This window comes from Buceros rhinoceros, unplaced genomic scaffold, assembly GCF_000710305.1.
Source record: "Buceros rhinoceros silvestris isolate BGI_N320 unplaced genomic scaffold, ASM71030v1 scaffold31141, whole genome shotgun sequence".
Lineage (NCBI taxonomy): Eukaryota > Metazoa > Chordata > Aves > Bucerotiformes > Bucerotidae > Buceros > Buceros rhinoceros.
The window spans coordinates 31,099-44,284 of NW_010393180.1; the positions used below are offsets into that span (position 1 = coordinate 31,099).

General features: G+C 36.1%; 1 protein-coding gene across 1 annotated transcript in view; it reads left to right on the forward strand.

Moving 5' to 3' along the window:
* The window catches only part of NBEAL1 (neurobeachin-like 1), a gene marked incomplete at its 5' end in the record, with an annotated part of 57,499 nt that overhangs the window by 29,298 nt on the left and 15,015 nt on the right, over positions 1–13,186 (forward strand). The window contains 14 exons of the mRNA XM_010144766.1: positions 1–402; positions 926–1,101; positions 1,477–1,630; positions 3,495–3,623; positions 4,297–4,602; positions 4,713–4,862; positions 5,741–5,898; positions 6,593–6,717; positions 7,553–7,679; positions 8,523–8,671; positions 9,510–9,643; positions 10,547–10,648; positions 11,847–11,942; positions 12,048–12,172. The exon at positions 1–402 is cut by the window's left edge and continues 10 nt beyond it. Coding sequence (XP_010143068.1) covers positions 1–402; positions 926–1,101; positions 1,477–1,630; positions 3,495–3,623; positions 4,297–4,602; positions 4,713–4,862; positions 5,741–5,898; positions 6,593–6,717; positions 7,553–7,679; positions 8,523–8,671; positions 9,510–9,643; positions 10,547–10,648; positions 11,847–11,942; positions 12,048–12,172 — 2,333 coding nt within the window. The remainder of the gene's footprint in view (positions 403–925; positions 1,102–1,476; positions 1,631–3,494; positions 3,624–4,296; positions 4,603–4,712; positions 4,863–5,740; positions 5,899–6,592; positions 6,718–7,552; positions 7,680–8,522; positions 8,672–9,509; positions 9,644–10,546; positions 10,649–11,846; positions 11,943–12,047; positions 12,173–13,186) is intronic.

A 13,186-nucleotide genomic window follows, 5' to 3' on the forward strand; every position in this document is an offset into this window, starting at 1 on the left:
CAGAAACATCGACCTGATAAGACAGAGGGAGACAAAACTGGCAGCTTTGCATCTGTTAATGGTCTGTTCGATCAGTGGAGTTTAGAAGACAACAAATCCCTGGATGTCCCTGCTCATTTCTCTGTTATGCCACTGGAAGATGCATCCACAGCAGAGGTTTCTTTTAGGTCAGAGGACCAAGAAGAATTGTGGCACAGTAATCCTTCACACTTAAGTTTAGATCTGTCCAGTGTTGACTCTTATGAATTGTCTGAGACTGGGAATCAGATGACAGATAGCCAGCCTAGCACACCATCACCTATAGAGAACACAAAACCATTCTCTGGGCAGCCTGACAAGGAGCTGGGCATTACAAATGATGTGGGCTTCGCCGCTGATCTATCTTTATTTGAAAGCCAAGGAGTAAGTAGTTCACACCCTGTGTGCTTCATTTCTCCAAATGTCTTCAATTCCTTTTTATTTTTTAATCATCTCCCTGGTAGGTAATTATTGTCCTCCCCCCCCCCATCTTTTAACAGAACAGCAAACATATAGTGAGTAGGGGTATGTCGTTTGTAACGTGTCGTCTTTTTTGCGTCTCTAGTTGGAATAGCTTTGACATTAAAAACAAAACACTACGAATTACCCCCCTCCCTTCTGTATTTCAACATCCTTTATGTCTCAGAGGAGTCTTGGAGCAGAGTTACTGTGAAAAAATCAAGGGTAGCTAAAGGTCAGGTTGAAATAATGGTGTAGAAGTCAAGTATGTATTACAGCATATAAGTAAGCCACAGTGTCTTATATTTGCATTTTCATGTATTTAGCAATTGGACTGCAGAGTTTTCAAAATTGCTAAAACATGCAAACATAGAGACTGTGATGAACAAGAAATGTTTTGAAGGGTTTCTAGACTAGAAGGGCTGTAAATATGTCTCTTCTTTTGTAGGGTGGTGATAATGAACTCATACAGTTACTTACAGACATCCTACTGTATATAATGTGGAAAGGTATTGAAAAATCTGATGATGATGCTTGGATTGAGAGAGGACAAGTGTTTTCTGCTCTGACCAAACTGGGGATATCTAATGAGTTGCTGCGACCTTCTGATGAAATAAGACTCAAGTGAGTGTTGAGTTCAAGGATGGGTTCTTTCATCCCTTTTGAGGTAAAACAGAAAAAGTAAGGGGCATTAGTGAAGCTGGGAAGGGGCAGGTGTTACCCAGCAAGATGTACTTTTCTTTGCTCGCTTTTCACATACTGTCAGAATTACATTCTGTTACCTATTTAATAGTATCATGTGGCTGTAAGGTTTTTAAACTGTATTGCTGTTTTCATGAGCTTCTCAAAATCTCTTTTACCTCATTGGCTTATCTAGAAGACAGTTATATCACTTCAGACTATGAGATTAATTAATTAATCACTTAATTGGATTTTTTTTTAATGCCACTTATACTTAGAAGATATAATAATTACTTTGGGATTTTGTTTTCCATGCAGGTTGCTGGAGAAGATGTTAGAATGGTCAGTCACCGATAACAGAGATTCAAAAGCTCTCCCTACGCATGCTGAAAATGCCTTCAAGCTCTTGCTAATTGTACAAGATTTCCTGCAGGCAGAAGGACTAGTTAATTCAAATTTATGGACAGAAAAGGTACAGTAACTGCATAATGGAAGTACTGTGTATAGGCTGAAATAGTAATGAAAAAGTTGGCAGCTTGGACACTATCATCCCTTCTAGGCATATGTTTTTAACCTATAGACATTACAGAGTAAGGGTCTGTAGTGGAATGGATTAGATTGCTCCTTAACGAGTAAAAAACTGTAACTACTTACTACGGGGAATATAGTTAATTTTGTAAATGAAATAGGCCTATAAATGGTACTTTTTGTTGAAAATCCAGGTCTCTTCAGACTGGAGAAATATTTAGAAAATGTAGGAGCTAGTGAAACAATGTCAGTTGTAGCCTAAGCAGATTTTGCACCATTTATCATCTTGTATGACTCACCGTGTATCCTGTATAAAAGACCAGAGAAAACTCTGCTCTCATTGCAAGCTGAGAAACAGCACTTCTGAGCTTTGACCCATATTGGAGTTTTAATGTGATTTTGTGCATATGTATACAAATAACTCAATTTTATATGTCAGAGTCAGAAACATGAGGTTTAAGGAAGAAACTACTAGCAAACACAGTAAGTAGTAAGGTAAAGCAGCTTTGTCATCTGGCTGTTTCACCTACCTTCTTGACAGATATTAAGAGTTCAACATTTATTAATATCTGGCAGTGCTCTTGCTTCCTTCACTGAGAAGATACTGCTTTTCCTTTTTTTCAGGGCTAAAAGAGAGAGGTATTATATGGAAAGCATCCTTATATCAAAATAAAGCCTTAAAAAACCTGAAGTTTTGTAAGGCTGCTTTTTTTCAAGAAGTGTAATGTTAAGACTTGTCAACACAGTAATTTCTAAACTGTTCCCAAAATGCCTGCTTACAAGTAAATATAGCTTAATTCTAAAGCTTTTAATCGCTTCTTTTTAAAAAGTCTGCTCTTGGTAAAAACTTCACCTTCTGTTGTGATCTAGCTTTGTGAAATCTAATTAGAAATGAGGTCTGAACTTTGGAGGAATGAGGGTTGTACTTATTACCAACTCTGAATTGAAAATAACAGTACTTTCATAACTCTTCCACTGTGCCTGGGAAGAATATAAAACATTGTAGTATTCTAGGCAGGACACCTTTTAGTCTGTCACTGAAGCATTCATGTGATTCTGGGGCTTAACAAAAGAATGATTTTACATTTGAGTAACTTATTATGGAATGTATGAAAGTATGTTAGTTTTAAGCAGAGGTGTCTGGGTAGTGAAGTGTGCCATTTGCCTTGTGAATACCTACCTTTCACAAGGTTTGTATCACTTCTACTATTGAAATACTGACAGAAAGGAGAGCCTCGTATTTTTTTTTTAGTCATTAATAGTTGTTACAAAGTTTCACTAAATCAGATGTTCATGAAAGAACCCTTGTTTTCCATTTCAAGGCACTGTGGATATTGCTATTGCTAGTAAATTATATTAGCATTATACTCAAATAACTTAAAATACAAAGCAAAAGAACGAAATGTAATCCTATATATACTGAACCCAGAAATTTTAAGTTGGTATCTCTGCTATTAATACTGTTTTTTCAGTCATAGTAATCCTGCTTGTGGAGTCTCTAACTGTTCCAAGGAAGTGGTGTTTACTGGAGTTCAGTTATAGGAAAAGCACATGCATATATACTATATGCTGATTTTGGCTTTATTCAGGGGAGATACATGAGTTAACATCCTGGGCTAGATAGATTTTTGTAGTCAAATTGTTTCAATTACTGGTTTAACTGCTGTGTTCTAGGATAATTTTCTGGGTTTGGGTAAATTAGAAGTATGAACACAGCCTCTTCTTCAGCTCTTTTGAAATTATTGTGGCTCCACCTGGAGTAGCTGTTGTTAATTTTATTTCATGCAGTACTTCTGTTTTGACAATAGCTCTTGGAAGAACTGGTGACTCTGATGGATAGCCTGTCAGTCTGGTACTCAGCTGGCCTAGAAGCACTCAGGCTGTCACAGGTGCAGGTCCAGTTGCTCCTTGGATTTATTGCGCAAGATAACTTACAGGTTTGTTGCGAATTTGTGTAAGTGGAACTGCATTTTAAGTGCATGTTTGGTGTAACTGTTATGGTTTATGGGGAAGCTGCTCATACCAGAGGGCAGACTGATGACAGTCCTTCATCCTTCTATAGGGAAGTTGCTTTATTGGCTCTTACTGTTTGTAAATTTACTCTACAGTCCTGTCAATGTGCACTTCCTGAGCATGAGAAAGAAGTAGAGGGCAAACTGTTTGAAGACGAGACTGTATAGGCACTAATGGCAGTAACGTAGTGATTCTGATTGTGACTCTTTGCTTCTACCATAAAATACATTTATTAGCAGTTTCAGGTTTACATACATTAAGTGCACATGAACGCGGACTGTTCTGCCAAATCAACATTTGGAACAAGGTTAGCAGAGCCGTGCCTTGAGTATGAGCTCTTCAGTAAAGCTAGGATTCTAAGTTTAGATATGCGATTGTCTTAATGCAACTATGTGAGACTTGGGAGTTGCAGCTGACTCAGGTTTGCTCATCACAGGATGAGTAAGCGCTCAGTGCCCGTATTTGATGCATGTGTGCTTCAGGCTACTTGGGATGCGGCCAAACTATGTACATACTCCAGTACTGAAAAGGTAAGTGCTCAAAATTACTGTTTTGAGGATTGCATTCATGTTTTTTTGCTGTTGTTCATCTGTGTAGGTCTGTGCTATGGCAGCAGCCAAACTAAACACTCTCCTTCAGACCAAAGTAATTGAAAGTCAGCCTGAAGCATGCTACCTCTTGGGGAAGCTGGAAGGTATCTTGAGTAGATCAATTGAAGAGAAGACAGAAACTTACTCATTTTTGATTCCCCTTGTTCGGACATTGGTATCCAAGATCTATGAACTTCTCTTTATGAACCTACATCTTCCTTCATTGCCTCCTACCAATGGCAGCCCCTCTTTCTTCGAGGACTTTCAAGAATACTGCAGCTCTGATGAGTGGCAAGTTTACATTGACAAATATGTAAGTAGTACATTACTTCTGTATAATTTTCTGCCTCTTTTTAGCCATGAAAGGAGAGGATCTCATTCAGAAATCATAATGTTCTTTTTGTCTTTGTTTTGTGGAACCAGATTATTCCAAATATGAAGCAGTATGAAGAAAATTCATTCAGGCATGATCACGAGCAGATGGCACGCTATTGGAAGGATTGTTATGAAGCATTTATGGTGAACATGCACAAGCGAGACCGGGAGAGAGGAGAAAGTAAGCTTAAATTTCAGGTAAGATTTTGAGTGAGTGCAAGTTTTTCTTAGAAGAACTGTCTCAGAAGTTGCCTTCTTAAAGATGGAGAATCATTCTGAATTCCAGGATGATCCAATTCGAGTGATTGCAGGCAGTTTCATGATTTTAAGATTTTTATGGGCAGTGTGTCTGTATACATTTGTAGAACATGCTTTTTAATTTTTTTTTTTTCTATATAAGAGTCTTATCTGTAAGCAGAGTTATTTCAGGACAGTAGGTCTTTCTCATACAAGCAACCTAGAATTGCACTTAGCTATAAGCTGCATAATGTTTCACTCTGATTTATGCTTTGAATTATTAAAACATCTTCTCTATTATGAGATTGTTCCTATTTAATGTGTGGAAAAATTGTTTCTGAACTGACAATTCTGTATAAGGTACAGACTCCGTTTAAGCGTTAGAATCAACTGGTAATTAAAGCAAATATCATAGCTAAGTTACATTTCTCTTATTTTCGCTTTTCTTCTTAATAAGGATCCTTGTAGTAAGTCTTTTTTTTTTTTATTCAAGTAGCTAAAGGAAGAATACAATGAGTCACATTCTAGAATACCAGAATTTAAAGAAAAATCCTAAGAGTATTTTCAGTACCGACCACTTTTCTGATGATGCAACATTGCTTTCATACGGATTCAGCATCGATAACGTTTTCTTCACATCTTTGAAGTTTGGTGCCATTTCTTCTAGTACTAAGCTTTTTAAAATTTCTGTTGAAAGCATTGCCTTAAATTTTCAGAATTTTTAGTGCTAAGCTTTTTTTGTTCCTTTGTAGTTTATGAGAATTCTTACAAGCCACAAAACTGTGTTTTCAGAGATCAGAGTTATTTCAGTGCTAGATTTATTTTTAATGGTCTTTCAGGAGAATTTTGTGGAACCATTCAGGAGAAAGGCTCGGCAGGAAAATCTACGGTACAACAGTATGCTAAAGCAACTTAATAGTCAACACACAGCTACTCTGAGGCAGTGGAGAGCAGCCCAGCTTTACTTACTCTCTGAACGTGGTCCTTGGTCTGAAATGTAAGATTGTAGTTCTTAAATCAAACTGTGTAAGATGTTTAGAAAGAATTTGTTCCTGTGACTGACTGACTGTTTTACATGGTTAGAACCTTGTCAGATGGACTCTGATAACCATTCTTGAGATGTGAAGTTAATATTGAATGCATATTTTATAAATTTTTCTGCATTTAATTACCAAAACACAAAGTTTGAAGTGTAGTGCTGAGCTGGTTACCTGATTTTGTTGCCAAAACAAATAAACAGTAACAAATAAAAATCAGTTATCAATGAAGCAATTGCAGTAACTTTTTCAGAGATCCTACATCAGTGGTTTTGTTGGGAAAGAGAGAATAGACTTGTTAATAAATTCTTGGGTTTTATCTGTGAAGATTATTTCAAATTAAAATAATACATTTTGTCTTTGCTTTTGGGGAAGTTCTGTATAAAGATTTTTTTGGTCTTCTAATTGTCATTAATTGTAAGTGTAAATTTGTATTTCAGTAGAAAATAAATACTGCTTGCAAAAGTGCTTTAGGATGATCAGAGCTGCAATATGAAATGGAAAATTAAATGCAGTTTATTGCTTTTATGTTTTACAGTGTACAAGTGGATGACCAGTAGTTGGTCACTAAGTGTGTACTCTTTTGTAATCACTACATTCACATAAGTCTTTACCTTCTTTTAACTGTTTTTATGAATGTTCTTGATTTCCTAGGAAACAGCATCCTATTCACTGGAAACTTTCAAATGTGGAAAATTTTTCACGTATGAGACTAAAACTAGTGCAGAATTACAACTTCAACTCTCATCAGGATGCTAGTGACCTGAGAGACAATTTAGGTAGTTGTATTTGCTATTTCACTTGGGATTCTTCAATCTTTAATGAAGAAATATACACACTTTTTGTATTTAAGAATCAGTGTATGGTAGACACTTAAATCTTGGTTTTTTTATTTCTTTACTCTCTAGTAAGATATGTAATGTAAGTGATGCATTGACCTGAAACAGTGTCTTCCTACTGAGCAGAATTAATTTCCCCTTGTTCATTGAAATGTGTGGGTTTATTACCAAAAACAAAAATGCTCCTTTGTTTTAAAATAAGTAGTCACATAGCTTTCTTGCATAAGATTATTTTTTTCAAGAAAATGAAACAATGAGATCAGAGTAAGCAGGCAGTATTTGTTTAAAACCTTTCAGATCTCATGAATGCGATGTGTAGGTATGAAGCGCACTGTTTCAGAAGTGTGCGAAACAGCTGAGTTAGTGGTGTAAACTCTCCTTTAAGTTAGGTGTATTGGATATCAAGACTTAAACAAGAAAGACCACTCTTGTAAACCTAAGTAAGCAAAGAACAAATGCAGTGTATTCCTGTGAAATCTGCGTGCTTTAACAGTGTCTGGCAGAACACTGGAAAATATTTTATTGGTAATGTCCACATTTGAATACAGTTTAAAAATTTTTAATGTATTTGCCTGCCCTTTATACTGTTATGTTCTGACATATGTTTCACTGTAGTTCAGGAAGTATTTTTAGTGTTCTGCTTGCCCCCAAAAGTATCAGTCTCTGCTTCTTACTCAGTTCAAACCGACATTCAACAGTAGAAAATGCTGAGTAGTTTAGCTTTCCAAAAGTGTTGTAGCAAAAAAATTTGAGCTGAAATGTCTATTTATGATAGGTGTGCACCAGACACAGCCCTCTAGTGAGTCTCTGCTTCTGGAGGTGGTGAAGCAGGTGAAAGTGAGTGACTTGGAAGATGATGTTCTTGAACTACCAGAAGAAGACACAACAGCCAGTTCCAATTTGTAAGTACAATAGAGTAAGACTGTTGACATTTGTTTCTGTGCTAGGGATAAGGAGTGAGAAACAACTTTGGGAGTTGGTTAGCATACAAGGCTTTCTTTGTCTGGGCATAACAATCCAATCCAGGGCTTGGCAATAGTTTGAACAACAGAAAAGTTGTTGTTGGATTTATCATCAACAATGAGACTTGAAGAGCCCCAGGGAGAAGGCAGCAGAGCATATGTTTGTGAGGGTTCATTAATGATTCATTCCTGATGGTTGATCTAAAGGCAGGGGAAGACAGTAAATGCTTCACTCCAGTAACTGGACATATGATGTTGTGTGTGCATTCAGTGTGTCTACGCTGTTGAAGTCTGGTAGAGATATGGCACTTCTTTGAGTGATACTGAGGCATTTTCTTATACCATAAAGGTTATTAAATCTTGTTTGAGATGTGACATATCTATAGACTTCTGAGCAACCATTCCTTCAAGTACTTTAGAAGATAGCTTTAGTCAGATGAACCAGGATTTATCTCTCTTCTGGGCCAGAGAATTTAAACATCTAGCAAATAAGCAAGAAAGGGAAATGCAGCCTCATATTTTCATGCTTAAAGGGACGTCAAGTCCGTTGTGCCCAAGACTGAAATACCAAGCCTGAAGAGTGATGCTGTGAGGTGATGTTTGGTTGTCTAGTCTGAAATATCCAAGGCTGCTGATGGAAATAGCTTCATATAAATCAGTAATTTATGTTGTACTTTTAATGCCATTCAAATTTGATTCTTTTCTGAACTGTACTCTTACCAGATACCTAAGCAACTGCATATAGTCTACCCAACCCTATAACACTTGGTGGTATTTTTGTAGGGATGAGAAGGATGAGCAAAGTCAGAAAGAAAAGCTAATATTGTCTGAAGATTGTGAACTCATTACAGTAATTGATGTGATACCTGGCAGGCTGGAGGTGACCACCCAGCACATCTATTTCTTTGATGGTAGCATTGAAAAAGAGGAAGGTGAGCGTGATCAGTATCTCTTTCTTTACAGTGCAGTTCAGCATTCTGTTTTTAGTAGGCTGTTTGAAATTTTTGAGAATGAGTGTCAAACTAATTGTAGAGAGACAAGTTGCAGATCTGTACTTGAAATTGTACTTGGTGGTCAGTCACTGGCTGATCCCTTTAGAATCAAGAATCTGGAACTGTTCTTGCTGAGCTGCTAAATTGATTCACTATTTTTAGTATTTCTTTAAAGTTAATTTATTAAAAAAATGAAGTTTGCTTACTAAGAAAAAAGTCATTACTTCTAATTTGCTGCTTAAATGGGACCTCCCTGTTCTTCCTGACAAATAATGTTTCACTCATACATTGGTTAAAAAGTAGTAGTATGGAAACGTTAATTATCCATATTAATTCAGTGAACTTCAGTAGAATATACACAGTTGAGTATGAAAATAGTGAACTGAAATGTTTGACCAACAATGGTAAAATTTTCAAAAATGGTATATCAGGAAGTTGGCCTTTTGGGAGTTTAAACATAAAAGCTTCTATTTGAGTCTGTTTAAGAAAGCAAAGGGGTTTGGTTCATACTTTTTGTCAACAGACTACATTTATAATGTGTCTTTGAGAAAGCAAAGCCAAATTCTATACTCCATCAGGTATTTCCTGCTGCCTCTTTCTTTCAGTAGAATAATAGCTGAAGTTAATAATATTTTCCTAGCAGAATGGTTAATCAAGCCACATAGAAAGTTCAACTTTTCTAGGAATAACTCTGGGGTGATTGGAAATTACACTGCATTATGTCTATGTGAAAAGTTTTTGATACATTCCAAGTCGATAATCAAAATGCTCTTTCTAGGGGTAGGTTTTGATTTCAAATGTCACCTTTCTGAAATTCGAGAGATACATTTGCGTCGGTACAACCTGAGGAGGTCAGCTTTGGAGATCTTCCTTACAGATCAAACCAACTATTTCCTCAACTTCAATAAGGAGGTATGGATTTCCCAGATTTCCTTGATTTATATAATAGCACAAAGATCAAGTTTAAATTCACTGATCATGACTAAATTGAGTCTGGTGTCTTTCATAATACTGTAACACTAGTAGCAAAAGGTTTGCTAGATACAGCCGTTATGGGAAACTAAACTGTGACGTGTAGAAACTGCAAAGTGGCATAGAGAAACTAGCTGATTGTGAAAAGATGGATAAAACAAGATTGTTGTTTTTTCCTCTATCTTTCTCTGTTATGAAACAGAGCAATTATTCAACTGAAGTTACATCAGTAGTAATCTAAATATCTTGAAGCCTACACATCTTTTTAAATATTCTGAGCAAATAAATTACAAAGCAAAGGAGACTTTCTATTTTACCACAAGATTGGAAATCATTGCTTTTTGTGTATTCCATGGATAAGGATTAGTGAACTTTTATCTGCTGGGTAACTGTAATCTGTTTGTGATCCTTTGTATGTGGGGCTAATATAAGATAACAGAACTTAGGATGAGTTACATCCTAGTAGGTCAGTATATTAACAGCTCTTATAAAATGGTTTGCAATTGTTTTTAAGTAAATGAATCTTCGCAATAGTTTTGTAGGGGAAATATTGATGTAGTTTTATTTGAACAGCAACAGTGTTTCGTAGAAGACCTCTGTGGTAATAATGACAGCATTATCTTAATGTGTAGCATGTATTAAAAAAAAAATCTCTTAATAACAAATGTTGACTTTATATCATGTAGTGTGACATGTCCATCCATGTCCAGATGTTTTGTGCAGCAAGAGATAGAAGTGTTTAGAAGTCTGTGTTCCATTTATCACTGTTTAATTAGCAGACAAGTTGTTTATTTCAGCTTCAGTCTCCAGAATAATTGTCTCATTAATACTGTTTTCTGACAGGTACGAAACAAAGTATATAGTCGAATACTGTCACTGCGTTCTCCTAATATTTCTGGGACCAGATCTCCACAGGAACTTTTTAAAGCTTCAGGTTTGATGCAGGTATGAGACTTCAGCATAAATGGTCTAGAGCACTCCCCTGCTTATTGAAGGCATCCTGAAAGATCCTGGACTACTGATTATACTTATTTTGTTTTGTTTTTTTTTTCCCTGGAATGATTAGACAACAACTTCTCACTTACGTACCCTCAGTCTGGCCCCTGAACTTTTTTTTAGAATTGCTGTGTTTTGTCTTTACAGTCAGTGAGGTAAATGGATAGAGCCAGACTCTGTTGATGTGATTATGACAAAGAATGGAAAACCTGTAGCAGACCTGCTCCTGTTTTTAGTCTGTGATCTTGAGTGCACCTTTTGGAACCTTCCACTATCTGTGCAAATAATTTTCCCTGCTACTTTTTCATGATGGGACTTTCAAGAAAACCCATGTGAAGATTAAGCAGAAAATACAGTCCTAAGGGAATGACTAACATTGGTATAAAAGGATAATGTCAAAATGTCTGTATTACCTTAAACATGGATAAATTTTTAAAGGTAGTAAAATGTACTTTTTATCCTCCTTCTCTTCATGCCACAATTGGTGTTTTCTCTGAGGCAGGGAGCTTTACAAATGACTTCTAAAATACTGGAAATGCGTTGTTTTTTCTTGTTCCCCATACCATGAAAACAATCATGTTTTATGTTACATAGAGAAAATATCATCTGTAATGAAATGGCTCCATCATGTTACAGACAGATATTGAGCATTTCTGAACATAGCTCTGTTCTTTGGTTTAAAATACAGTAGTGGAGCAAGGACAATGTTAGTTTACAAGTTCCTGTACCATTAACCAATAGAAGAAAAATTTATAAAGAAGTTTTGAACTTAGAAGTCTAATGAATTTCAGAGTTCTCTTCCCCTTTTTCTCAGTGCCTTCTTTTTGTTTCTTTCATTTCTGTCTGTCTTCTTTTTAATTCTGAGGCTAGTATTGTTATCTGCCCTGTATTTAAAACCAGTACTGGTATCAATCAGGGACACGATTTCAATGAAATATAGTCAGCACAGTCACTGAATCAAAGCAAAAATAAACTCTATTAGGAGAAACTAAATTTGGATTTTCAAAACCAGTCAGTCTGTGCTTTTCATTTGCCAATACTATCCTCTGGCAGATAAATCCTGACAAGACATGTGATTTGCAGTAGTGATACCTTTGATATAGTGACTTCCATTGTATCTTGTTTGTTTTTTTTTTTTGTCCTTCAGAAATGGGTGAATAGAGAAATATCCAACTTTGACTACCTTATTCAGCTGAACACCATGGCAGGACGAACTTACAACGACCTTGCTCAATATCCTGTGGTAATTAAAAAAATAATAATTTTTAAATTTCTGCCAAAGGTATGTTTTCTATTTTGAAAGATGTATTTCTAATTTCAGTTTGATCTTTGACACTTTTTTTTTTAGTTTCCCTGGATTTTACGAGATTATACTTCAGAAGAACTGGACCTGAATAATCCTGCAGTTTTTAGGGATCTCTCCAAACCCATAGGAGTGGTAAATGAAAAGAATGCTAAGACTGTGAAAGAGAAGTATGTATCTGAACACCCAGTTACATTTTTCTGTCTTTTTTGACCCTTCAGTAATAATAATATATTTTATAAATAAAGATGTGATGGTGAAATTTTTAAAAGCTAGTTTTATAACATCACAGATGCATTTGCGAAGGATATTGATTTGTTACTGCTGCATTCAGATTACTTGGCTCATATGGCACTGAAAGGATAAAACTTACTGTTGTGAATTGTCAATTGTTTCTCAGATGTAGAGATAAAAAACTGAAAGGCTGTAGAAATATTTAATGGCCCAGCAACTCCAAGGGACATGCTGTGTCCTGCGTCTGCTTCAAGATAAGGAATGTGAAATCGTATGAGTTGAGCTGCCTGTGCTGAGAGGTAGCATTGATCTTAAATCTGTGCTTCCTGATCTTCTCTTTTTTTTTTTTTTCCCAAGCATAAATTTTTATCTTTGAAGTAAAATATAACTCAGTAATTTCTAGCAACTCCTCTTCAGGTAGGAATGACAAGCACTTACACCCACACATCAGTGTAGCAATCCTTCCTTTTTTGCTAATGTGGGGAGTGTGCTGTCATACCAGACCACGTTTGTCAGGCATCTTCCAAAAATAGCTTTTTTTCTGAAAACTTAGAAGATAGATAATTTTATTTGAATGATTAGGCTCTATCCCTGATTGTAATGAAATTTGTTCCCTAGCAGGATGCTTAGCTATAAATTCTTTTACTAGCCTTGTGACACTGAGGAATATGTCATCCAGACGGCTAGTACTGTAGGGCGAGTTTGCAAGTAGGACAGGAAATGGGCATGAATGTTAAATCTTTTTTCTGCATCCTGATGCAGTCGTATACACACTCTTTAAAAATTCATTTATGTATTTATTAAATCTTGCAGGGAAATGTCATAAATCAGTAATAAATATTCAGCTTAGTGATGTGGGAGGTTTTGTCTGTGGTGTAAAGTCATGCTAAATGAGGCCTGTTTTGACCTTTACCCAGTTTCTGACAACTGATACCAAATGCCTAGGGAAG